We start from the raw sequence: 27,327 nt of genomic DNA, 5'->3' as shown, positions 1-27,327 counted from the left end.
GATTCACTTTATTTTCAGAAAGGTGTCATTTATTTGCATTCAGGTATCTTCAAAGAATACATTTGAAAAAGCTAATCAAGAAATTCCTTTATCTGCAAAGATGAAGCTGTGTTGTTAGATGCGGCCAAGATCCTAGGAGTACAAAGATCATCAATATTTCCTGGAGCGCGATAATGACTTTGATTTACAGCACCCATAGGCAGGCACCTACACCTTCCTGACAGCTTCAGCGTGTGCTAAAGCATGCTGACAATCCGTGCTGAGCCAGCCAGCAGTCACTGGGCTGAAGGGAGGCCGGTAAAACACGTGCCCGCAGATTTGTTGCTATTAATAGGAAGTCTCAAATTGCAGCCCCAAAGGCTGTTCCCACTGCACTCATTCCACATACACACACGGAGAGGTCTTCCTACCAGGGACATTTAAAACACAAGTATGCCCACAGTAGACTGCTCACTCCTTAACAGTGTGCGTGCAAAGCCAAGATAGCCCACTGTTCCAATTTAAAAAGGAGGGGGAAACAGATTTAACACACCATTCATTACATGCTCTATGTTTTTCTAGTGAAAGACAGCGAAGTCCACTCAAAATGTAGAGATAAAGGAAAACTCAAATTTCAGTCACTGGCACATCTCTAAAGACAACCTTGGGTTTCCACACACTGCCATCCGGACAGCCTACCCGCTCCCTGCCAGATGTCTCCTGGTTGAGAACGGTCATTCCAATTACCCCGCATTAAGAACCTCATTGCAGGGGCTGGCGCTGTGGCGTAGTGGGTTCACCGGCATCCCAAATGGGCTCGGTTTGTGTCCCAGCACCTCCTCTTCCGATACAGCTCTCTGCTATGGCCTGGGAAAGCAGTAGAAGGTGGCACCCACATGGGAGACCTGGAAGAAGTTCCTAGCTCCTGGCTTCAGATCGGCTCAGCTCCAGCCATTGTGGCCATTTGGGAAATGAACCAGCAGATGGAAGGCCTCTCTCTCTCCCCCTCTCTCTCCCTCTCTCCCTCCTCTCTCTCTCTCTCTCTCTCTGTAACTCTGCCTCTCAAATAAATAACACAATCTTTATTTTTAAAAAAATAATGAAACAGAAAAGAATCCTCCTGGCCTGCCCCACGAAAAGTCCTGGTCACGCATCTAACCTCATCCAGGGCACCAGAGGGGAAACCCCTGAGGGCTGCAGAGAACCCACTCAAGCTGTTGCCACAAGACCAGGCTTCCACAGCGCGCAGCAGAAGCACACAACCCAGCCCAAGCAGCATCCGCTTTGCTCTTCCGCTGCCTCCCCCACGCGGCCTGCACCCAGGAACACTCCCCGGGCCCTCTCGGGCTCCCTCTCTTTTCTCTAAGGTGCTCGAGTTCATTTTATTCTTGCCCAGCGGGCGCCAGGCGGGGAAGTTAAAGCTTCTGGCGTACAGCAGCAAGGACGGGGGGCTCTACAGCGGGGGAGTCCAGAGGAGGCCCTCCTGGTGTCGGTCAGAGACAGAGGTTCCTGGCGGCTGCCAGAAGCGGGGCCGCCAGCAGCACCGTCCTCCCGGTTAAGGCCGTCCCGTCGTCCTCGGGGCCGTTACACAGGTCCTTGCGGCAGCAGTTGTACTTTAACGAGTTCTCGTCTAATCGGTTGGAAATGAACTCAAAATTGCAATCTTCAAACCGCCAACACCTGCGGTACACTCGCGGCCCTGGGGGAGACACACATACACGGTGAGAACACAGGTGGGTAAAGTTCCGAACCCACCTCTGGCCGCCCGGTGCTACCGCTCAGAACCCAGCAGAGGGAAGCAGAGACATGCAGGCGTGCTATTCATCCCAGCTGTGTTGTAAAGAGGAACAGAAGTAAATGCTGCACACCTCTAAATGGAACTTTTCCCTAAAGCCACAGTCTCAGCAGAGCCAGTCCTGTGTGTGTGTGTTGTGTGTGTGTGTAAGGGGACAGCAACAGACATCTATACTGTTGAAGAGGGCAATCTGGTAATAGCTACCAAAATTTAAACATACATTCCCTCTGCTCCCACAATTCCACCTTTAGAATTTACCCTGTGACAGTACTTGTAGAAGAAATTAAGATATATGCTCAAAAATGGTCACTGTAGTACCATGTGTACAGCAAGAAACTGAAAAACCATCTGTTGATTAAAGTGTTTGAAGAAATTAGGATAGAATTCCATATACTGGAATTCCATGTAAATAAGGAATGACATAGGCTGTGAGTATGGGCACAGAACAACCTTGTGTTTAAAGAAAAAAATGCAAGATGCACGGATGAGTTGGGCTTTATCAAAATTTAAAACTTTCATATTTCAAAGGACATTAATGGGAAAAGTAAAAAGATAAACCATTGATAAGCTTTTTTCTGCAAGTCATGATAAAAATTTAGTATCTAAAACATTCTTACAACTCCACAACAGAAAGAAAATAATCCTTATTTAAAAATAGTCAAAGGGCCTGAACAGATACTTTCCCAAGATTTGCAAATGGCCCACAAGCACAAGACAAGACACTCAGTGCCACCACTCATTAGGAAAATGCAAATCAAAATTGCAACGGGACATCACTTCACACCACCAGGATGGCTGAGGTCGAGAAAATGGAAAATAATAAGTGCTGGCAAGAAAGAGAAACTGGAACCTCCAAACACTACTGGCAGGAACATAGAATGACTGCAGATCACTGCAGATCATGTTTGGCAGCTCCTCCAAAAGTTAAGACAGGGCTGCCATCCGATTGAGCAATTCTACTCCTAGGTATATACACCTGAGAGAACTGGAAACTGCGTTCATACAAAAGCTCGTGCACCAATGTCCGCAGCAGCAGCATCCAAATAGCTAATGAGTGGAAACAACATAAATGTCTACTAACTGGTAAAAGGATAGGCCACATGTGGTATTTTGTGGAACGTTAACTGGCCATAACAAGGAATGAGGTACTGAGACATGCTACAACATAGTGGACGTTGCAAACACTTCGCTGAGTGAAAGAAGAGTCCCCAAGGACATCATGGTCTGAGTCCACTGCCATGAAGCATCCAGAACAGGCCCATCGGTGAAGATACAAAGTAGACTAGGGGCTGCCAGGAGTGCAATACTGCTAACAGGTAAAGGTCCTGTGTAGTGGAATGAGAAGGCCATGCCAAGGTGGCCACTGGCAAGCGAGCATCAATTACTCAGGAATGGCTTTGAAACCCATCTGGCAACGGAGCCTGCCTGGCAACAGGCTGTGATTGGATGGCTTTGGAAACTGCCTGGCGACAGGCTGTGATTGGATGGATTTGAAACTGCCTGGCGATAGGCTGTGATTGGATGGCTTTGGAAACTGCCTGGCAACAGGCTGTGATTGGTTGGGGCATAGACCGCCCCTAGACCAGATTGGCTGGTCTTGGCTATATAAGCTGTTGTACCAACTGTAATAAACGAGTCTGTGGGCTGCTCGCCTCAAGCCTGCTTGCACCCGACTCCCGGGGTCTGTCTGTGTGTTGACTCCGCGCCTCTTGCCCCCACCACGCTGCTCCTCTCAGAAACGAACCCACTGCAACATTGTTGAGAAATCAATGGAAACAGTCCCGGAGTTAGACAGTGGTGTAAATACACTGAGAGCCACCTAATTGTACACGTTACAATGTCAATTTCTGCTATGTGAACTGTACCTCAAAAAAAAAAAAAAAAAAAAAAAGAGAGAAAAGAAAAGAAAAGAAAAACCGCTAACTGCAGGAGAGCGTGTAGGATGTGATTCAGCTGTGTAAATGAAGCGTCCGCGTCCACGTCCACGTCCACGTCCATGCCGGGGCGGGGGGGGGGGGGGGCGGGGATCAGCTCTTCTCTCGCCCGAGTCCTAAGCAATCTAACAGTGTTACCCTCAGGGAAGAATGCTCTTCATGTGTTTGTCTCCATATGGGTTAAGTTTGCTTTTTAATTGTCATATGGATGACTTTCTTTTATTTTAAACTTCATTTGAAAATCATTAGGTTATTCAGTATATAGAAAAAGTTTCCACAAGACATGCCAATATGGTTTGATTTTTTTTTTTGAAAAAATATAATTGAGGACACAGGAAAATAATAACCAGAAGCTTATATGCCAAGTATTTATAGTGGCTTTTAGTATTCAAAAAGAGTATTTATAGTGGTTTTTAGTATTCAAAAAGAGCATTTTGGGTCAATGTTATAGTATAGTGGGTTAAGACATCACTTATAACACTGGCATACCATATGGGTACTGGTTTGTGTCCTGACTTCTCCACTCCTAATCCAGCTCCCTGCTAATCTGTCTGGGAAAAACCAAGAAAGATAGCCCAAGTGCTTGGGTCCCTGCACCTTTGTCGGAGACCTGCCAGAAGCTCCTGGCTCCTAGCTTTGGCCTGGCCCAGCCCTGGCTATTTCGGCCATTTGGAGAGTGAGCCAGTAGATGGAAGATCTCTTTCTCTCTTGTTGTCTTTCCCTCTCTCTTTGTAACTCTACCTTTCAAATAAAATAATTTTTTTTAAAGAGCATGTTAAAACATTAGTTGAGAGAGAGGTGTTATGGTAGATTTCCTTCTCCAAAACTAAGTAAGTGTCTACGTAGCAGACTGTGTGCTCAATATTGGGGATACACAGGTACAGAAGGCATGCTCCTTGCCCTGGAAGATTTTCTTATCTTACATACTGTAAAGAAAAACAGCAGGGATGCCTATTCTCTGTTTAATTTATCTCCTTCTATTCATGGCTTGGAACAAAACGTGCCTCGGTTTATTACTCCAGGTATAACTATCCTCTCCTGTACCTGAGTCTACTTGCTCAAGTCAGGATTCTTTAAGCAGATGTTCCTGATGTTGAACTAGAAGCTGCTATTGAATAGGACAGCTTACTGTTCTTATGAAAAAGTACTGGGACCCGAAAACCTTTAAAGCCCTCAGAATTTTAATTAGGGGAGCCTAATATCTTGGGGAGAAGAGATTACAGGTCATTAATATTGTCACTTTCTGTGTGTCCCTACAGCATGCCTAGCACTGTACTTGAATTATTATACTTGAATAATAACCTCAGGAGGGTGGTCGTCTCACCAAAGCCAGCATCAGGATCACCCACACAGAAGTTCATTCTTAGAGGCTCTCTGGCCCGTCCTCCCACTCCTAGCCTTGGCTTCAGTCCACTGAAAGCAACAGTCTCCAACTGTGCTGAGCACCCTGAAGGGTGGCCCTCATTGTTACTGCTGCAAGGGCCACTCAGCACTGACATCGGAGGCTCGTCCAAGACTCTAAGTACATTCAGCATGGTTCACACAGCCAGGGCACAGGAAGTGATGATCGCACCTGCTTCTCTTCTCGACTCTGCACGGTGCTCTCATATCCATTCTCCTTCCTAACTGTTCCAATGACCCTAGAGAAACATGTTCCCAATCTACAGCTGGGAGGAAAACTGGGGCCAGAGAAGGGCCATGATTCCCTCTTGTAGGGCCCCGCCTTTGACTCAGTATGCACTGCCTCCCCCGACCTCACGTCAGCCAGGGCAGGCGGCGCTATGGATGCTCTGCTAAGCACCTTTTAGTAGGGCCAGAACACTTACAGCGTTATCCCTCAGTATCCACAGGGTTTGGGTGTAGGACCTGTAGGGATACTAAAGTCCAAGGATGTTCAAGTTGCTTATACAAAATGGCACAGTATTCAGGCTGGTGTTGTGGTGTAGTGGGCTAAGCCTCTGCCTCCAGTGCTGGCATCCCACATCGGTGCCAGTTTGTGTCTTGGCTGCTCCTCTTCCAATCCAACTCTCTGCTTATAGCTTGGGAAAGCAGTGGAAGATGGCCCAAGTGCCTGGGTCCCTGCACCCATGTAGGAGATCTGGAAGAAACTCCTGGCTCCTGGCTTCGGGTTAGCCCAGCTCTGGCAGTTGTGGCCATTTGGGAAGTAACCAGTGGATGGAAGATCTCTTTCTCTCTAATTGGACCTCTCAAATAAAAATAAAATCTTTGGCGCTCAGTCCTTTGTCTCTCTGCTGAGCCACCCACCTGACCTACCCAGGTGTATTCTCTCCATTCAACTGTGTAACCTCGCTCTCCCCCAGTCCGAGTGACTCTCTATTCCTTCCATTCTGATGAATGCCCTGTCCCAAATAAAGCCTTATCATTCCTCTGTCTCATACCTGAATTCTTTGTTGCATAAAGACAAGAACCCCACGGCTTCCACGGCCTTTCCTCTGGTGACATTTCTGGTGACCATGAAGGGACCCATACAGGAAGGGACCCACGCAGGAAGGATCCACAGAGAAACCCACGAGGGAATTCATGAAGGGTCAGGAAGGGATTGAAAGAAAACTCCACCCAGAAGGGAAGTTACTACTATTCTGCAGGACTCTCCACTGTGATGTACAGTTTGATCCCCAGACCTTATAAAAGGGATGACTGACCTTTTCTGTAATAATGCCTAGCCACAGTATAGAGGACCAAGTAGCATAGTCAGAAAGTGAGAGATTAAACTATGAAATGATTTTGCAGCTAGACTGATTTTTCTGTGTACACAGTAAATGGACAGAACTCCCCTTTTAAATCAAATTTAAGGGGAGATAGGAAGTTGTACTGATGACCTCAACATATATAAACAGTTGATCTTACCTAAAAGGTCATAGTTCTCTTCATGGGCACGGTTTTAACCCATAGGGAAATACTAAGTGTCAGAATTTGCCCATGACTATAATTTTCTAACTCACCCTGATAAGATTAAGGAAATCTTCAAAAATCAGGGTTGGGTTGAGCACCCCCTTGACTGACATCATAGAAGCTGCCTCCCTGGTCTACGGTGATCTACCCTCAAGGAGACCCAACAAGACCAGTCTACCCCAAATGGCACCTGTTTCCAATATGAGGAGCCAAGGCATTGGGCATGCAGCTGTTGTGACAAAAACCGGCTTCTGTCAGCTCTGCCGAGAGCAAGGCCACTGGACACAGAACTGCCCTGGGTGTTGAAGGACTCCTGGTTCAGAACCGCAGACCCTGTGGCTCTGGGGCTAAAAAGCCTTTGGCTCTGCCCAGCCTCTGCCCAGCTTCCAGCTCTAGCCACTGCTATTGAGGGGATGGCCTAGGGTCAGTGAAACTTAAGTTGCCTATTTCTATCAGCCTCCTTCAGCTCTCCTCCTAGTCCAGCCATGTAATGCGAGTCAGCAGGGTGCCCCCTTAAGGAGATGCACATCTCTTTTGCAGTTCTCTTCCAGCACCCCATGCATAGGTCTGGGCCACACACACCCAACCAGGCCTTAAAGCCTATCCAAATATTATTAAGCTTAAAAAGCCCTTCCTGCCAGTTCCTGAAAAACAGGGCTCTGAGTAACAGCTAACTTAGATAGTCCTACACCTATTTAGACAGGTCCTCACCAAGGACTTAAAGGGCCTGTCTCTTGAAGGGGGTGCAAAATAATCCAAAATGTAGATGGTTAAATGTAAATGATTTATTAGTCTGTTTCCTTTCCCAGACTGAGACTTTGGTCTTGTACATTGGCTTAACTTCCCAGCAAAACTAGCTACTAGGTATCCAGAAGGGGAAAAAAAAAAAAAGCATAGCCAGTCCATTAGAGAGTTAATTATTTAACCCTAATCCTCACCCCTGGGGAGAGAAAACCAGCCCCAGAGAGGATATGGGCCATGGAGCAAATTCCTACTTCTGCAAACTCCAGGCAGTCCCAGCATTTCCCTAACATTAAGATTCCTAGATACAGGGAAATAGCACAGCTCCTAAACCAGGCTCTCAACAGAGAGCCAAAACAGAGCCCCCTCCTTTGGGAAAAACAAACAAGCAAAGCACAGCTTTCATCCATTGAAAAGCTGCCAGGACTAGGGCTCTCGCAAAGGGATTGCTAATTCAGTCCTTCCAACAGGCAGGCCCTAGACCTGCTACCTGCTGCCCAAGAAAGTGCCCCAAACCAGGGTCAAACTAAATGGGTACAAAATCATGTTCATGCTTTCCTGGGCAAGACCAGACAACTCCAGGGCCTGGTCAGACAAGGCTAAAATATCTGGCCTAACATCACATCTCTCCTTGGCAACATAAGGTCCACATTCTTTCTGCTCTCTGCATACTATTGTGCTTTAACATCCTTGTTTGTTCTGTCTCTAACAGAAGACAAGCCATCTGGCTCCAGGTGCTTCTCGGACAGGGCTTCCAGCCTACCTCATCAGACACAGTGACCCACCCTCTGGTCCAAACAGGACAATGCTTCCTGAGGCCACTCTCAAACACCATAGGACAGAGAGCAAGAGAAAAATACCCATATCCATCTCTATGCCCATTTGTCAGCTTCTGGCCATTTATCACCATAAGATTATGGGTACTTCTCTCTTGCGGGGAGAAATGTTAGATAGGAAGTTAGAAATCGAGCCTGTGTGTGTGTGAGACAGGCCTGAAAACCCAGCATGTTGCACTCCAAATTCCTGCTCAGACCCTGATAACCTCCCAGGTGGTCCCAGCCCTTCCCCCAGGAGAATTCTCTTGCCTTAGTTACCTGATAACATGGGGTAATAAAGCCTCAGATGCCCTAAGGGAAGCCCCTCCACTCTGCCAGCAAATCTGGAGAGGAATTTGTTAATTTTCACTCAACAAACCCTTCCTCCAGGACTCTCCATCCTTTGTCCTAGAGGAGAGGGGGAGGTGGATAAACAGACTCCCTTAGAAACCTAGGAAGTCCAAACAGACTGTGTGCTCAGCCCTCTGCCTGTGTGCTGAGCCACCCGCCTGGCCTGCCCAGGTGTATTCTCTGCCTTCAACCAAGGAACCTCGCTCTCCCCCAGTCCGAGTGACTGGGCACTTTCTATGGGCACCCTCTCTGTCCCTTCTGTTTTGACAGATGCCCTATCCTCAATAAAGCTTTATCACTCTACTCAAAAAAAAAAAAAAAGAAAAGAAAATCTTTAAAAAAGCCATTTGCATAGTATCTATACACATTCTCCTACATACCTTAAATTATCTCTAGATTACTTACTATATCTACTAAAATGCAAATTGTACATAAATAATTGTCAGACTGCATTGTTTAGGAAATAATGAGAAGGGAAAAATTTGTACACGTTCAGTACAGATGCAATGTTTTGAAAAATGTTTTCTATCTGTGGCTGGTAGAACAGCAGATGCAAATCTACAGAAAAGGGGGGCCAACTGTATTTCAAGAACTGTTGGTATCACACGTGTGGCTGAAGCCCTGGGACTTAGGTCAGTGAGGAGAAACGCTCAAGACTCACATAATCTTTTTTTTTTTTTTTTAAATTCTATGCTCTACAGCAGACTGCCATGCAGAGTGGCTGAACCATTTTGCATCCCCACCACTAACGAGCGAGAGTTCCTGCTGCGCCAAGTTGTCTCCAGCCGCAGGTGTTAGCAATGTGTTTGGATTTTGGCGATTTTAGTAGGTGTGTCTCATGGTAGTTTTATTACTTTCAGAAGTTAACAATTCAGATACGAAACTGTGAGATTCCAGAGCTGGAAATAAAAGATCTCGGCTCGGATCGACTTCCTTTTTCTCCCAGCTTTACTATCCGACATACACATTCCATAGATTAAAAAACCAAAAAACACTAGATGGCCAGAACTAGCCAGTGGCAGGACAGAGGTCAGAGCTCATAAACGCTGCTCTAATACTCAGCGCTTTATTCTCTCATTTGGAAGTTGTACTCTTTGTCATGAGAGGGCCCGGAGAAAGAGACGGCCGAGATGAAGAATCAGGTCCTCTGTGCTGCATGACTGTGGCCAAACATCTGCCGAGTGAGTGCTCTGTCCCCAGGGCACTGCTGTGCCTTCCAGAGCAGCCGTGAAGTAACACGGTCCCCTCCAGCACCAAGCACTTTGAACACAGGGCTTCAAATCTTCCCAGGGACTCATCTCAAAATTCTCAGATACTCCTGTTTTGCACACAGCTTAACTCTACTTTGTCTTCCTTTACCAAGGAACTTGCCCTTTCTGGGAAAATCTATCTTGTGTCTTGCAGGTTTTTCTGAACTTGTGGGTCTCCCCTGTCCTTGATGTCTGGGAAGAGTTTGCAGTAGAAAACACGAGGGGAGAAATAACCTTGGAGTGTTTTGACCTGAGAGACATGAAGTCTGGGGCTTTCACTTGTACGCTTAACTCGCCCTGCAATTGCCATCCCTCACCACAATCCTTTACAGCAGACACACATCGATTCCATCCAGAACCATACCCAGCAGAAGAGGGGGTACATCTTTGCTGGTTTCTTTCCTCTACCAGTTCCTAAATTCTATTCTAATGAGGTTTATGGAGATGCAGATTCCAGCCAATTTGGAAAGTACGGCTTTGACAAGACGGTGTGCATTAGCACTCCTCCTTCCCACCCTGTGCTCTGAGACCACCGAGCCTTGTACCTGCTGCTCTCTCTCCTGGAAACACCATGCCCCTCTTAGTCCTCCTGTGTCCTATTTGTCCTGTGAGCTCAGCTAGAGTCCCCTCGGAACTCTGGGTGCACTAAAAGCAGCCCCATGGAGCAAGAGAGAGCTAGAAGCCACCTGAGACTGGCACACAGGCCTTTGTCCTAAGTCATTCATGTCCTTTCTTCACGTTTGCATCCCTAATCCCCAGTTCAGGCGCTGGCACACAGAAGGGGTTTAGTAGGCAGCAGTGTCGCTGTACAAAGCACAGCTTTGGAATCAGATTTCCCAGGTCAGATCCTGGGTGGGTTATTTGACGTTAGCACATTGCTTAATCTAGGCCGCTGTTATCTCATCGATCAAGTAGGAATAACAGGTAGTTGAGAAGCATTAAGTTAAAAAAGTATGAAAACTGCTTACTGACCAAATACCTAATGGGCACTAATAAATGACAACTGTTACTTGCTGAACACAAGTCTAATGAGAATGAGCGCGCCACAGTTTTCTTCCCCAAGCTCTCACCGTCCCCTTGCACTTGGAACACAGGGAAGAGGAGATGCTTACCGCTTACGGCAGTGAGACACGCATCGTGGTTAGGTGTACAGTTGGCGACCATAGAACAGATGGGAGTTGGGATGAGACAGTCGTAACACATCAGACTGGAATCTAAAATCAAGAAGAAAGGCTGTCAGGACCTGTGCAACCAGCACTGACTTGCCCCCCAGGCAGCAGGACACGGCCCACCATCTCCACTAAGAGGCCACGGCCAGCAACTCACGGTGTGCTTCCATTCCCACACCCGCTGGGGCTGGTTAGATCTTTCCCAGCCTCAACTACAGTCCTAGCAACAGTTTTTGGACCCTGATGATACAGATGCAAAGGGAATATCCCCATTCCAAAATCCATCGACAGTGTAATAAAGACACTGCTTCCTCACCTTCAACTAGAAAATGATTAATTTGCCATGTGTTGATGCATTTAAAAGGAAAATATCAAGAGTATGAATAGAATTTTTTTTTCCCAGTGGGTCATTTGTTGCCCAAGTTGATGACAGCAGGAACTTCAGAACCACACTTGTTTAGTCTGTATTCATTAATCACTTGCATTCACACTTAAAAACAAAAACTAACAAAGAAAAAAAATACAAAACTATTCAGTACTGGAGATTAAATAACCATGTGAAGTCTCTTGAAATAAATTTGATTCCTTAAGAAATCTAATTACTTTCAGTTGCCTTTTTTAAATAACTATATGTATATGTATATATATTTGTATATATTATCCTGTGATTCTACTTATGGTTCCTCTGCTGCGTTGAAGATCTAGGAGCATAAAAGCCTTGTGTCCCCCATGAACGGTGGCTCTAATGCTGCAGAAAGGTTACAATTAGGCAGTCAGGTCCTTCATTGATCTGGACTATCCATGGCTTCATTGTAAGTGATTATCCTTTTGGGATCTTGCTTCTGCAAATTCCAAATAGATTCCATTTCTTTAGTGTGATATACAATAGCAGCCCTCAGGTCAAAAGAACCCCAGCTATCATTCCTTTCTAGGCCTCTCTGGTATCTCTGTTCTTTGGCGGAGCCCAACAAAGTGTTCGTAGGAGAGGTCAGAGGATTTTGATTTTCTATCTCGTAGTCCTTTGAGAGAAACACTAAAGCACCTTGACTACTGGTGTCTGCTTTTTGCAGGTCACCTATATGACTGGGTTCCAAGGATAAGGCTCCACTCTCATTAGTAGTCCCAGATTTTGAACTAACAGAATTCTATAAGGGCCTTCCAAACAACGAATATGCTCAATGAACTCACCTCCTCCCAGATTAACAATCAGTACCTGGCAGTCGTTACTTGGGGAAAAGGCATTTTCAGTGATGAAATGTGGAAAATCTCATTATAGATCCATATTAAAGGACGCACATCTGACCTGCCTCCTTAGCACAGTAGGCAGCGTATCAGTCCCATAAAAGATGAACATCTGCAATTGATTTGGCAGGGGGCACTCATTGTGACCCCAACTAAGCAAAATGTTAGCCCCTCAAAAAGAATTCTATTCTTCTGAATAGTGGGATGTCTATTATATGTTTATACTCAACTATTACATTGTGAATTTTGTCAGTTGAAAACTCACAGGAATTTGTTTTCTCTCTTGCTATTTATATAAGAGCCTATATAACATCTTTGATTTTGTACCTTGGCCTGCCAGACCCAAACTGTTCTCTAGCCCTTTAGAGAAAAATGTCCTATGGGAGTGGGTGTTGTGGTACAGAGGGTTAAGCCACCACCTGGGACAACTGCTGTCCTATCCGCAGGCCTGAGTTTGAGCCCCACCTCCACCTCTAGTCCAACTTCCTGCTAATGCACACCCTGGAAGGCAGCAGATGATGGCTCAAGCACTTGGGTCCCTGCCACCCACGTGGGAGACCCGGAGAGAGCTCCTGGCTTTGGCCTGGCCCAGCCTTAGCTGCTGTGGGCACTGAGAGTGCATCAGTGGATGGAAGAGCTGTCTCTCTGCCATTCAAATAAATAAAAAATAATTAAAAAAAAAAAACTAAAAGAAAAAGTTTGAGACCTCTAGGACTGGATATTGTTGCTGAACTGAACCGTGCTAAAGGCCTGATTCAGAGCCAAGAGTACACACAGTCAAGGGCGAAACAGCAGCTGAAGCCTTTAAACCCACAGGGTGGAGCAGCTGGGTATCAGCGACACTGACCAGGCTGGGCAATGAACAGCAGGAGCTCCCTAATCGGAAGACAGCCACTGGGGCCCACCACGTTCTCAGGACTCATCTTCGCTGGCTAATGTCAGGTGTTGCTACTGTCTGTCCTTCCAACAGTGACAAGAAAAGGATGCTATAATGAACACTTGTGATGGGGAACGGCTGAGGACGCAAGAGTCAGAGGAAGTCTTGCAGATTCGTGAGGATTTGCCTTCCTGTGACGGTGCCGCACGGCTCCTGCCACCTCGTCAGTATTTGGCAGAACCTCCCTGTGTGAAAAGACATCTTAAAAGATGAAACTTATAAAACCTCACACGAGAACACCATGGTTAAACCAAGCGCAGGTTTGGGAGCTCAACAGCTGACTTCTGGTTCTGAGGCCGAAGCCTAGGTTTATCACCTGGCAAACAGGGCTTTCCAGAAATCCCATAGGAAGGAGATCCCCACCTCCTAAGCACAGATAAGAGTCGAGCTCTTCATAACCTCTTTAAGGGGGAGAAAAGACTGACTGATTTATTTATTTGAAAGACAGAGTGACAGAGAGGAAAGGAGAGACAGAGAGAGGTATCTTTCATTTGCTGGTTCACTCCCAAGAAGCCTGTATCAGCCAGGGCTTGGCCAGGCCATGGTCAGGAGCCAGAACTCCATGAGTCTCCTGAGTGAGTGGCAGGGACCCAAGCCCTTGGGGCATCACCTGCGGCCTCCCAGGCACATCACCAGGAAGCAAGACCAGAAAAGGAGAAGAAGGGACTCAAACCAGGAACGCCCATATGGGCGTCCCAAGCAGCAGTTTATCCCACTAGGCCACAACACTCATCCCCTCTATAGCATCTTAAACAGCCAAGCCTGCCTTCACAGGTATGAAATCCCATCCAGCAGAGGCTTTATAAGCTTCCAGACTAACCCCTTGAAACATCAGTCCAAAACACTCCCAAGACGGGCACATGTGGCATGGCGGTTAAGTCGCTACTTGGAAAGACCGCATCCCATATCAGAGTGCCTGGTTCAAGTCCAGGCTCCTTTCTGACCTAGCTTCCTAGTAATTCATACCCTGCAAGGCAGCACTTGATGGGTCCCTGCCACCCATAGAGGGAGACACAGACAGAGGTTCAGGCTTCCTGGTTTTGGCCTGGCCCAGCACTGACTGTTAGGGAGTGAACTGCACGTGGAAGATCTCTCTTTGTCTTTGTCTCTCTGCCTTTCAAATAAAAATGATGGGCCCAGCATTGTGGCGTAGGGGTTAAGCCACTGCCTGTAGCACAGGCATCCCATATGGGTGGTGGTCGAGTCCCAGCTGTTCTACTTCCCATCCAGTCCCCTGCTAATGCACCTGGGAAAGCAGCAGAAGATGGCCCAAGTGCTTATGGGAGACTGGGATGGGGTCCTGGCTCCTGGCTTCAGCCTGGCCTAGCCCTGCCTGTTGTGGCCATCTGGGAAGTAAACCAACAGGTAGAAGATCTCTCTCTCTCTCTCTGTGATTCTTTCAAATAAATAAATCTTTTTTTAAAAAAATCAAATAAAAATGAAAAGACATAAATTGTAAAAATTACCACTCCTCCCAAGTCTGTTTACTTTGCAGATGAGAAGGTGGCATGAAATGTCTCAACCAGGACACCCCGCTACAAAGCAGCAGAGCTGGAGCCGACCCCTCCTGCGAGCAGGGCCCCCGAGATCTCCCTGCTTGTCCTGCCCGTGTGAGAGGGCCACGGCAACGACTTTCTCTGTCAGCCCCTCCTCGTGTGCGCCAGATCTGTGTGCACACATAGAAGAAGGAAAGAACGCTGAGAGACAGAGCCGTACCAGCCGGCCCATTTTAAACGGTCTCCCACAGGAGCGAATTTCCTCCTGCCTGGAGCCACAGCTCATTTGGCTTCTTGACAAACCTACAGACCGAGGGCTCAAGCCCACATTCGGATCTTCGTAGGGCAGAAATAATCGCAGTTAACACGCTCATTCCACATTCAAGTATCTGTGCCACTGCGTAGGCCACACGGACTCGCTGCACAGGGAGTGGTTCGAAGAGGCAGGCTCACTTACCTTCCTCCTCCCGCTGCAGGGGAAAAGTAAGATGAAGATGTTGGCTGACTTCTGCAAAGTCACTCAGCAGTGCAGTCTGAGACGGAGCTGAGACGCAAACCCAGGCTATCTAAAATCCAAGCCTGGTTCAACCACGTCGTTCTCCTAATTACCCAGGCTATCTAAGATCCAAGCTTGGTTCAACCACGTCGTTCTCCTAATTACCCAGGCTATCTAAGATCCAAGCTTGGTTCAACCAAGTTGTTCTCCTAATTGTCCTCGGTGAGGAAGAGAAGGTAACTGCACAGACTGTGGAGGGGAACTGAGGCCAAACACGAGCAATAAGTCGACAGACAACTGTCTGATATTCTGGCCACTCAACTGGCATGGAGGGGGATTTGACCCTGCGCTAAAACAGTCCCCCCAAGTTTCTTTAGAATCTTGGGGCAGCAGCAAAGGAAGCTGCTCACCATCATGTGTGTGTGCTGCACACCCCATTCTCTGAGGAGGGGCTCAAATGCACCCCAAGACCTGACACAGATGGTGGCAGACCTCAGCTTGCTCCATAATCAAACGCAGGATGCAACCGGGCTGTGGTTATTGCGTGAAGACACTGGTAGAACTGAGAGCAGAGTGTCGTGTTGGGACCCGGATGAGCCCCTCTACCACCCACCCTGGCTAGGATTAGTGGAGGCAGGAAAGCTGCAGACACATGATTTCCTTTCCTGGAGGAGGGGGTAGTATTCCGGTGTGTCCTTGGACAAGCGACTTCTTGGCTTCAGTGTCCCCCACTATAAAATAGGCAACAGTAGCTCCCGGTGGGGCTGGAAGGAGGATTTGAGACAGGCTTTGACACATTCCTAGTACATCATAAGCAGCTGGCCCATGGCAGCTACCAACATGTTCCAACCCCGCAGACATCTTTGGTTTTTATTGCTCGTTTTAATTGCTACTTCCTTCCTGCTGTGTCCTACCTCCCCCCGAATAGTGACCAGGTTGCTGTACTGACATAGAACAGACGGAAAACCACATTTGAGTCTCAGAAGCAAAGCAAGCAGCCAGTTATCTTCATTACAGAGGCTGAGACTCCGGACAGCTTCCTCCAAGAGCCAGGGGAAGGGTGGCCCAGGGAGGGCTGGCCTGGACCAGGAGTGAAGAGCAGGGCTCCTGGTGCCGGACTGCCTGGGTCCATATTTTGGGATCCCACTTCTGGGTATTACTCGATGGATTATTTAATTTCATTGGGCCTCAACCTCTGTTGAGTTGACATGAGGATTAAACAAGTCAATGCACATAAAATGCTTGGAGGAGTGACTGGCACAAGTGCCATGAGCCTCGGCTGCCACTGTTGTCACTGTAGTTGTCATCATCATCACCCTGGGGCTGAAAGGCTTGAGTGCAGCAGGCTCTGAGCGTGGTGGGCCTGGGCAGCACTCCTAGCACAGCGGCCACTGCTACCTCCACGCGGCTCCTGGTGAGGGCAGTGAAACCTGACCTGCTGACCGCCCCCCACTGCCTGCCAAATGCAGCCCTGGAACTCAAGCTGGGCTATCATTTGGGAGGGCAAGATCATAAAGCAGGAAGGAGTTGTCACATGACCTTGGAGGGCAAAAGACCCAGAGCTGGGTCCACAAGAGGGAGTGGGGCAGAAACAGGAGCTGCTCAGTGCCTAGGACAAGGAGGCAGCCCATGTGCTCCGGGTCAGGGCCACTCACCTGAATTGTAGAAGACAGCCAGGAGGAACAGGAACCTGAGCAGGACGCGCACCCCTCTGCTTGTCATCATGAATGTCCACAGCCTCTGTGGAAGGACAAGACAGGCTGTCACGAGGCAGCGAATGGGGGCTGCTGATTTCAGAAGCCAAGAGCTGCAAGGCCAAGGGAGCTTCAGGAAGAGTGCAGAGGTAGAGCTGGAAGGCGGAGGGAGAACCCGCAGGCCAGGGTGCCGGGAATCCGTGGGTGCCATCGGCTAGGGCAGCACTGGATCCCTCCTTACTGAAGACATGTAGAGGGTGCTGGTGAGAGGGGCAGCTATGGGGGGGTGTTGAAGCTCACTGGGCTCCAAGTCCAAAAGACGCTCCCCCCACCCCGCCCCACCCCAGCTCTAACCTACAGCAGCCAAGCACCCTTAAATAATCTCAGCCCTGACAAGCGCCAGTGTTTACGACTACACAGTGGCAACAACACTTTTTTTTTTTTTACGATGTCCCCATAAAGCTTGTTTAGCCCAACAAGAAAGCAAGAAAATGGATAAATACAAAAGTGCGCATGACTCCCACTCAGCTGGCCCCAGTGCAGCTGCTGGCTGAGCCATTTTGCCAGGCCAGGCCATTAAGTGATTGTACCAAAGGGGGGGGTGGGTCAGGAGGGCCCCAGCACGCAGTCAGCAGCAGGACAGCGTGAGAAGCCCAGGACACAGAGAAGCCCTGGCTCCCACCTCAACAATGTGAACCTTGTTGTTGACTTTCAGTGGAGCGCAAGTCTAGGCAACTTGATGACAAGTGCTCACCACAGCAACGCCTCTGTGTTTAGCAAGACGCATCATGCGATAAGAAGGGAAGGCTGAGAGGCCTCAAACCCTCCAGTAAGGAAGTCAAGGCTCAGGGAGGCCCTGAACCTGCAGAAGGAGCAGGTGTAAGAAGTCTCTCCAACCCTACCCCCAACCCCTACCTGAGCCTACCCCAAAATAAGGGGTGACAGCTCTTGTGAGCCAGGGTACACCCCAGTTTGCTCTCTTGAGCCTCACCAGCCAGGACTCAGACCTGGTAGACAGATGGGGCTCTTGGGGGGTCTTTCCACTGGCCCTGTGGGTTAGGAATGTGAGCTCCCGGAGGCGGTCAGTTCGCCATTTCACATCTTTGAGGTCACCTGCTGCTCAGGAATTGGCTGACTGAGCCAGAGAGAGGACTGAGACGCAGAGAGAGCCAGAGGCTGGCCGTGTCTAAAGAACAACATGTAGATGAGCCCTGCCTGGGGAGGAAAGAGGTTGCTTTCGATATGCAAATAACCAGGGAAGGTGGGGGGGGCACTGTGGTGTAGCAGGTAAAGCAGTGCCTGCATCCCATATGGGGGCTGGTTCGAGACCTGGGCACTCCACTTCCGATCCGGCTCTCTGCTGTGGCCTCAGAAAGCAGTAGAAGATGGCCCAAGTCCTTGGGCCCCTGCACCCGCATGGGAAGGCCCAGAGGAAGCTCCTGGCTCCTGGCTTCGGATCGGCGCAGCTCCGGCTGCTGCGGCCATTTGGGAAGTGAACCAGTGGATGGAAGACCTCTCTCTCTCTCTCTCTCTCTCTCTCTCTCTCTCTCTGCTTCTCCTCTCTTCATGTAACTCTGACTTTCAAATAAATACATAAATCTTAAAAAAAAAAAAAAAAAAAAACACATGGGGGAACCGAACAGGGCCTGGCCTGTGTTATAAGTTGAGGTTCCCCCACCACCAACTTCTCTCTACTGTTGTCAAAACCTACAAATAGCATGCTCATGGCCACCATGCCCCATGCTGGCCAGACAGGGAGCTCTGGACACCCCACACCGCCAGGCCCCTGCTCAGCTCCCTACACACACTCAGGGGTTTCTGGGTAGAAAGGATACAATGTAGACTCAACCATGCAGTGTAGGACCCATGCCCATGAGTGAGCAAGGTGAGGAGGGTATTGACCTGAGGTCCCCAAACAGGGGCTGCAGATCCTCCTAGAAGTTGAGAATGGTTGCCCTGTCAGGTATCCCCACAGGAGTGGGAGGGAGGGAACCTCCTGACCCGGGCTGGGCCCAGGACAAGGGTCAGGCTGGCAGGAGCTGCTGGCTCCAGGAGACTGCCCTTGGAATGGCCCCTGACACAAGTCACACTGTCATCACACACACATACAGGGTCCTGACGCAAACTGCTCTGGAATGAGGACATTAGTAAATCCGGTCTGCTAAGAAAGCGAGGACGGCACACGACAGCCCTTGAAGACTTTCGGCCCCGACTATAACTTTTATAATCAGAAATATCAGGAAAATCAACACATTTCCAATGTTTCCTCTTGTCATAGATCATCTATCTTTTATTAAGTCATTTTCAGAATTTCAAAATTAAAAAAACTAGGGGTCGACACTGTGGCTTAGTGGGTAAAGTGGCCGCCTGCAGTGCTGGCATCCCATGTGGGTGCTGGTTCGAGTCCCAGCTACTCCACTTCTGATCCAGCTCTCTGGGAAAGCTGGAGAAGATGGCCCAAGTCCTTGGGCCCCTGCACCTTTGCTCCAGGCTCCTGGCTTCGGATCGGCTCAGCTCTGACCGTTCTGGCCATTTGGGGAGTGAACCAAACAGATGAAAGACCTCTCTCTCATTCTCTGCCTCTTCCTCTTTATATCTCTGCCTTGCAAATAAATACATCTTTCTAAAAAATTTTTAAAAAACTCAATTTTGTGGCTGCAAACTTGTCCCTAGACTAACACATCTTCCATTTTAAATTTTCAAGAACACTGCCCACAGTTAAGTGTGAACCAAAAGACACACCCAGAACGCATCAACAATCCTCTTTTCTCCAGATGTCAGGATTTGTTAATAGCGGTGGTTTGTGGTGCCAGTGTTGTGGCACAGTGGGTTAAGCTGCTGCCTGTAAGGCTGGCATCTCACGTGAGCAACAGTTCAAATTCCGGCTGCTCTGTTTCAGATCTAACTTCCTGCTAATGCACCTGGGAAAGCAGCAGAAACTGACCCAAGCGACCGGGCCTGTCACCCACATGGGAGACCACAGTGGAATTCCAGGTTCTTAACTGCCACAGGCCATTGCAGTCATTTGGGAAATGACGTATGGAATGAAAGAACTTGATCTGTCACTCTGCATTTCAAATAAACAAATCTTAAGAGAGAGAGAGAGAGAGAGAGAGAGAGAGAAGAAAATACTAAGTATCATCATTAAAAAGAAGAACAGAAAAATTGGATTTGTTTCTATGGACTGTTCCAACAACACTGCTGTTGTGCTCAGTGATTTCCAGTTTTTTCCAAAGAATGCACTACTGGTAATCTCCAGAGAAGACAGGTAGTGACAAGTCTTCCTCCTTGGAGGGTGGACTTCATTATTCAAAAACAACCTGCAGTTACTCCAAGTAAGGCCCTACAGAATTAGATAAGGGAACCTACTGGAAAGGACCATTTTGGGTACAACGCTGTGGCATAGCAAGTAAAGCCGCCACCCAATATGGGCGCTGGTTCGAGTCCCAGCTGTTCCACTTCTGATCCAGCTCTCTGCTATGGCCTGGGAAAGCAGTGGAAGATGGCCCAAGTCCTGAGGCCCCTGCACTCGCATGGAAGACCCAGAGGAAGCTCTTGGCTCCTGGCTTGAGATTAGTGCAGCTCTGGCCATTGCAGCCATCTGGGAGTGAACCAGTGGATGGAAGACCTCTCTCTCTCTCTGCCTCTCTGTAACTCTGCCTTCAAATAAATAAGTAAATCTTTTAAAAAAGAAAACACACCCTTACCCAGTCTTCTGTAGTAAGAACAGATTTTTCTGATGGCTCCTAAATTGACTCAGAATTGAATTCCCTAATGAGGCCCCAGGGGGCAGGTGCTGTGGCACAGGCAGTTGGGTTGCCCCTGGGGACTCTCACGTCCCATGTTGGAGTGCTGGTGCATGTCCCAGTCTCCCTGCTAATTCTCCTGGGAGGCACAAGTACTTGGGACAGAGTTCTAGGTTCCTGGCTTCAGCCTGGCCCAGCCACAGCTGTTGTGGTTATAGAGGCAAAGAAAGAAAAGCACCCTCCCCACCCCACCCCCAACACAAACCTTAAAAAGTGGCTGCTTAGGCCAGCACTGTGGCTCAATAGGCTAATCCTCCGCCTTGCAGCGCCAGCACACTGGGTTCTAGCCCTGGTCAGGGCACCGGATTCTGTCCCGGTTGCCCCTCTTCCAGTCCAGCTCTCTGCTATGGTCTGGGAGTGCAGAGGAGGATGGCCCAAGTGCTTGGGCCCTGCACCCCCTGGGAGACCAGGAGAAGCACCTGGCTCCTGGCTTCAGATCAGCACGGTGCGCCGGCCGCAGCGCGCTACCGCGGCAGCCATTGTGGGGTGAACCAACAGCAAAGGAAGACCTTCCTCTCTCTCTCTCTCTCTCTCTCACTGTCCACTCTGCCTGTCAAAAAAAAAAAAAAAAAAAAAAAGTGGCTGCTTGCAGTTAACTGGCGAAGCAGCTGCCCACTGTTATCTGTCCAGGAGGGAAGGTGTCCTAAGCTCTGCCTCTGCAGACTCCAATCATAAACCTGCCCTGCAACTCTGCCCCGGTATCTCTTTTACAAGCATACCGGACCCACTGACCATTGGCAGTGTGGTCCTGAGTCATGTAGGCTGCAATTTAAACCCACCCATGCTGTAACAGCTAAAGTATGATGCTGATGAACCTGAGAATATTGTTAAGAAACTTGGGATTGTTGCTCAGTTCTCGGGAAGTGGGTCCAGCTGAGCCTGCTGGCGTTAATAAACTGCTCTGGAGCCTCCGCTGTCTCTGGTGCCTGTTTGAACCAAGGGGCTTCTCCCACCCCAAGTTTCTGTAACACAGGCATTTAGGGGAGGGAACCAGTGGATAGATCTCTCTCTCTCTCTCTTTCCCCCTGTCACTCTGCTTTTCTAATTAATTAATCAATCTTTTAAAGAGTAGAGGATTCCAAATAGGTTTTTCAGACAGGAATAAGTAAATCGCCAACATTGCGCATTATTTCAAACAGCAAAAATGAGGATAACAAGAGTTGCCACCTCCTTATTTCAGGATCAGTTCAGGGAGGTGGGGCAGGGTAGGGAAACTTCTTAGAGCTGCTGCTTCGGCAGGTTCAAAATCTCTCCATGCCTTGGTTTCCTTATTGGACCATAGAAGGGCTTGAGGCATTTCAGCCATCAAGTTGCTAAAACTCTCTCCATTCCCTGTTAAGCAGGTTCAGGCTCAACCTCTGACCTCCCAGATATCGCTTCAGCAATGTCACGTGCCCGCTGTGAGCAGGTAACAGGCACAGGGCTTCTGTTGAGTAATTAAGACTCCACTCTCACAACCCTTACAGTCTAGGGGAACGGACACCAACTTCAAGAGGCGAAAGACATTGGTTCTCAAACAGCATCAGCTGGAGGGTTTCAAAGCTGGTTGCTGAACCCCACCCCTAAAGGGATAGATTCCGAAGTCCTGGTGCTGGCCTGGGAATGTGCATTTCTAACCAGTTGCCAGGTGCTGCGCGTGCTGAGGCCCACTGCCTTAGCCAGCGACCTGCTTCAAGGGTGAGGCTACCTAAAAAGGGCTGAACGTGCCTCTTCCAAAAGGGCTGTAAAAGAAGCCGCTGCTTCTGATGAAATAATTAGGAGCTGCTTCTATTTTTAACAGCCTACACGATTCCATCACTGGACTCAAGCCATTAGGCAAGGCCTTGTTTCTGTGTTCGCCTCCAACTAGTGAGCAAATACCATGGGCTAGCTGTTGGGCAAGGTGCTCATGACTCCATAATTGTAAGTAATCCTCAAATAATGCATTAAAGCACATTGAATCTCTGTAAGAGGAAAGGGAGGGCTGGGAAGGAGTATTGTGGTAGGCAGAGTGAGGCTCTCCCTTCATTGATGTCCACACCCTCATTCCAGGAACCTGTGAAGAAAGCAACCCTGGGGTTGCTTAAACCACTGCCTGCAATGCCGGCATCCTGTAGGTGTGCCAGTTCGAGTCCTGGCTGCTCCACTCCGGATCCAGCTCCCTGCTAATGTGCCTGGGAAAGCAGCAGAAGACAGCCCGAGTGCTTGGGCCCTGCATCCACGTGGGAGAACCTGATGAAGCTCCTGGTTTTGGCCTGGCCCAGACCCAGCCGTTTCAGCCATTTGGGGAGTGAACTAGTACATGGAAGGTCTATGTCTCTCCTGCTTTTTCAAATAAATAAAATAAATCTTTTTAAAAAATCAACTTTGCAGAGCAAGTGATGGGAAAAGAGATTAAGGTCACCGTCACCGAGGATTGTCTGGATTATACAGTGGGCCCGAGGAGGAGCAAGGCGGCTCATAGTCTGCCACAGAGATGTGGCAACAGAAACAGGGAAGAGCGCTGAAGAGGAAGATGGGTTCCACCTGCTACTGCTGACTGGAAGACAAGGGTTCCACAAGCCAAGGCGTGCAGGCGGCCTCTAGGAGGTAAGGATGGCCACTGAGCAAGGAAACAGGACCGCAGTCACTATTCTGCCAATAACCAGTGTGCAGCAGCATTCTCCCTCCAGCTCCAGAGAGGGACACAACCTTGCCCCTTGGTGTTGGCCCAGTGGCACTGATGCACTGTTAAGATTCATCAGGTTGTGTGTTCAGTACCAAAAAAAAAACCAAAACAAAACAAAACAAAACAAAAAACCGAATACAGCAGAGAGCAAGCGTCTAGCTTAGCGGTGACGATGCCCTCAGCCCACTGCAGAGTGCCTGGGTTCGAGTCCCCGCTCTTCTCTAGATTCCAGTTTCCTGTTCACACAGATTCTGGAAGCAAAGTGGCAATGACTCAGGTCATCGAGGCCCTGCCACTTACGTAGGAGACCTGGATTGTGTTTCTGGTCTGTTTCAGGCATTTGAGGGGTGAACCAGTGCATGTGAGCATTCTCTGCCTCTCAAATAATAAAAATTTTAAAACACTAGTGGAAATAATATTGCAACCTCGGACTTGAACATGGTATAACAGCATTTAAAACCAGTCCTGGGCTCTGAGCCATAAACTCTCCGCGGAGGCAGCCTTGTTGGGAATTCAGCAAGCACAGTAGAGGCTGCCCGCTGGCACTACTCCCACGAGATCTGCAGATGCCTGGGAGTAGTTACTACTGCTGGGAGCTTAGGGCTGATGGACTTTGAGGCTAGATATGGCCTCCAAAGTAAAATCCCAGGAGAAGGTGTCTGGCCCGGCGGTTAAAGAGGCTGCTTGGGGGCGCATCCATCGCCTGTGCCTGGGTCTGAGCTGTAGCTCCCTGCACTCCAGATGCCAGCTTCCTGCTAACGAGCAGGACTTGAGTTCCAAGCCCCTGGGTTTGACCTGGCCCAAACCAAGCTGTTGGGAGCTCAATTTGAGACGTGAACCAGAAGAGAGGAGCTCTCTGTCTCTCTCATCTCTCTCTGCCTTTTAAATAAACAAGAATTGAAAATAAACCCCAACTCCTAATTTTAGAAGATATTAATGGACCCCCATGGGGATGAAATTACCTGCCCCAAGGCAAGAGCACAGTCCTGAAGCCATCGTGCCTGAATCTCAATTCTACTCATCGGGGCTGGTAACTCATAAGTGGCCTGGAGCTTCTAGGTCCTATCACCTGGACACACACAGTGCATACTGTAGCCAAGTTCTAAGGGGCACAAGCAAAGGCTACTCAAAGTGGTAATTACATCAGCAGGCAGGGGCAGAACACCATCACAATGGAAGGGCCCCTCCCTCCCAGCCACCCCAGGGACAGGTGTCAGAAACAACCACCTCAGAACTCCTGAAGCCACACAAATAGGCAGCCCCCCTACAAAGGCCTTCCCTGCAGTTCCTTCCTCCACCCCATAGCCAAAGACAGGCTCAGATCCTGGCATTTCCACCCTAAAAGCCATTTTACTTGAGCTTTTATCTTCCAAGCCACTGAGCATAATGGAATGTTTTCTTTACAGCAAAGCTGAACAGTTGCCACCTTCCCTGGTGACAATCCACCAGCGTCAGGTTTGTTTGGTTTGCAGGGAGCTAGCCTCTCCTTTGCCAAAATCGCTCCTGCATTGTAAACGGCCACATCTCGGCACATGGGGCCTCCTACACGAATGAACGCTTTTGAGGGCTGTGCCTTGGACGGACACTTCACCAGGCTCCTGGCCCACAGCCCCTCCGTCTGCCTTTGATGATAAGTCAGCTCCCAGCCGGGAAACAACTCAGGAGCCCAGGGAGTGGCCTGGGTGAGGCCTGAGTCACCGACTCTGAGAGCACCTCCGTACTGAAGATCCCTGTGCTGGCCTCTATCCTCAGAGCTCTGCAGCAACTGCCAGGCCTTGAGCAAACAAAGCAACCCCCAATGTCCCCTGCAGACCACCTTTGGCCATGAGGAAAGAAACATGCTGTCCCCTAAGGCTGACCAAAAAACAAAACAACAAAAACAAACAAAAATACCGGCTGCACCTCTCAACCCCAAATCCCTAAGATTCACAGTCCTTAATCCCCAGGGCACTTAGTGACAGCTGTCAGACTCCTGCTTCTGCACACTGCGAATCAACTCCTTTCTTTTACTATCCCTGGTCAGTTACTGACTAGCTGTGGGGTAGGACAACAACTTCTCCACTAAGTTTTAGGGGTGTGATGGGTGAATGCCTGCCTTGCCCCCAGTGGCAGGAGTAAATTGCCCCCAGTGGGGAACCTGGAGACAGCTGATCACAGGGAGCCTGGAATATAACAGCCACCATGCAGTGCACAGTTCCTGGGCAGGTGCCCCGCCCAGCACTCCAACTATCTTCTGGAGTCCAAACCACCTAAGAAAAGGAGGTGGGGCCACCCCTTTTGAGAGGGCCCCCAACAATGGAGTGCCTGGTTGAATACCGGCAGCTCCTCTCGGATCCAGCGCACCCTGGGGAGCAGCAGGTCGGGGTGCAAGTGCTTGGTTCCCTGCAACCCACGCGGGAGACCCAGGTGGAGCTCCAGGCCTTCGACTTGGCCCAGCCCCCGCTGTTGTGGCCACTTGGGGGGAGTGAACCAACAGATGGAAAATCTCTCTCTGCCTCTCAAATAAGTAAGATGTATCTTTAAAAAAAAAGTAAAGAAAATGACGAGAATGTGGCTAGGTCGCTTGCTCACCACTATCAGTGGAGAGCCTGCGTCATGGAATCGGAAAAAAGGCACAGCCCGGAATTTTGTAAAAAGGCCGGCAGTGAGGCACCAAGAGGGGTGTGCTCCGGGTCAGCCCAAGAAAACCCAGTCTCCCCGCAGGGAAAGGCGGAATGGCCGCGAGCGCACCGGGGCTGGCACCTAGCGCGGCTTCTCGATCCGGCTGCAAGGGGCACGCAGGTGCTGAGGTCCGAACCCCCCACCCCCGCGCGACAAAAAACCCCGCCACGGAACCTGGGGGTGTTTGGGGCGAGGGCCGCTCGCCGCCTTTCCTTTGTGGTACACCACAGTACCGAGGGCTGGGGAACCCGGGCCGCCGCGCGCGACGGAGGGCGGCGAGCGGGCGCGGCCAGCAACCGAGGCGCCTCTGCAGCCCCGCGGGGCCCCGCCGCCCGTGGGAGCACCCGCGGCCTTACCTGACGGCGCCAGGAGTCCGCGTCAACCCTCCGCGCAGCCTCGAGGGTCCGCGGCCTCGCCCCCGGCTCCGCCTCCTGGAGGCGCGGTCCGGCTCGGAGCCGCCCCCGAGCGGTCCCGGGCGCCGGAGCCCTCGGACTTCCCCGAGCCTGGCGGGGCGCCCGGGCCAGGGCCGCCCCCAGGACTTCCCGGGGACGCAGAGTTCCTGGCGCCGTCCTGTGCTGGGTTGTCGAAAATAAAAAACAGGGAACTCCCAAAGATCTTGATTTTTCCCTTCCGCTTGGGCTCGTGTTGTAGAGGAAATACGGCGGCCACCAGAGACAAAGAAATGTAGACCCCTCCCTGCAACGGAAACCTTGCACAGCAGCTGCCCACTGTTTGTCTAGGGAGGGAAGGTGTCCTGAGCTCTGCTTCTGTAGACTCCAGTCATACACCTGCCCCGGTATCTCTTTTAGCAGGCCCACCGACCATTGGAAGCGTGGTTAAACCCACCCATGCTGTAACAGCGGAGGTGTGATGCTGATGAACCTATAACAGTTGTTAAGGAACTTGGGATTGTTGCTCAGTTCTCGGGAAATGGTTCCAGCTGAGCCTGCCGGGTTAATAAACGTGTGTGTGTGTGTGTGTGTGATGCCGGGTTAATAAATGTGTGTGTGTGTGTGTGATGCCGGGTTAATAAATGTGTGTGTGTATGTGATGTTTTGCAAAACTTGTTTTGTGTCCCGCGCGGCCTGCCGGGTCTGGTTCTGCTTCGCCACAGCTGCGGCTGCGCCGTGTGACTGATTTGGCAAGACTCCGCTCAGGCGGCTGGGAGCAGAACCGCTATGCAGGGCTGCGTTGGGCCTGTGAAATCCTTGGCTCTGGTCCTGCCAAGGCACCCGCAGGTGTAACTCGAAATTCAATAAGTCTAGAGCAGGCTAGCTTTTCAGTTGATTATTTTGTATGGCCCCCTGAATGATGTAATAAATATGCAAATGGCCCTTGGCAGGGAAAATAAAAAAAGATTCCCAACCCCTGAGAGAACATTTTTCTGGGCAGATGGAACTT

General features: G+C 49.6%; 1 protein-coding gene across 1 annotated transcript; it reads right to left on the bottom strand.

The window, feature by feature from the left end:
• CD59 (CD59 molecule (CD59 blood group)) lies at nt 1–26,357 on the bottom strand. Its single transcript, XM_062196327.1, has 4 exons — nt 26,283–26,357; nt 16,774–16,858; nt 10,891–10,992; nt 1–1,678 (listed from the first exon to the last, which is right to left on the bottom strand). Exons 2-4 carry the CDS (start codon nt 16,841–16,843, stop codon nt 1,473–1,475), a joined length of 378 nt encoding a protein of 125 aa, XP_062052311.1. The 5' UTR covers nt 16,844–16,858; nt 26,283–26,357; the 3' UTR covers nt 1–1,472.
• Between the last annotated feature and the right edge of the window lie 970 nt (nt 26,358–27,327).

Source organism: Lepus europaeus, chromosome 7 (genome assembly GCF_033115175.1).
Source record: "Lepus europaeus isolate LE1 chromosome 7, mLepTim1.pri, whole genome shotgun sequence".
In the NCBI taxonomy this organism is placed as follows: domain Eukaryota; kingdom Metazoa; phylum Chordata; class Mammalia; order Lagomorpha; family Leporidae; genus Lepus; species Lepus europaeus.
The sequence above is the reverse complement of the archived record's forward strand: the minus strand, read 5'-3'. Positions and strand labels throughout refer to the sequence as shown.

Excerpts from the sequence above, each read along its gene's own strand:
- CD59 (XM_062196327.1), bottom strand. The coding sequence starts at position 16,843 with ATGATGACAAGCAGAGGGGTGCGCGTCCTGCTCAGGTTCCTGTTCCTC. Across the intron at positions 10,993-16,773 it reads GGCTGTCTTCTACAATTCAG|ATTCCAGTCTGATGTGTTAC; the intron begins GTGAGTGGCCCT and ends TCTTGATTTTAG. Across the intron at positions 1,679-10,890 it reads GTGTCTCACTGCCGTAAGCG|GGCCGCGAGTGTACCGCAGG; the intron begins GTAAGCATCTCC and ends TGTCTCCCCCAG.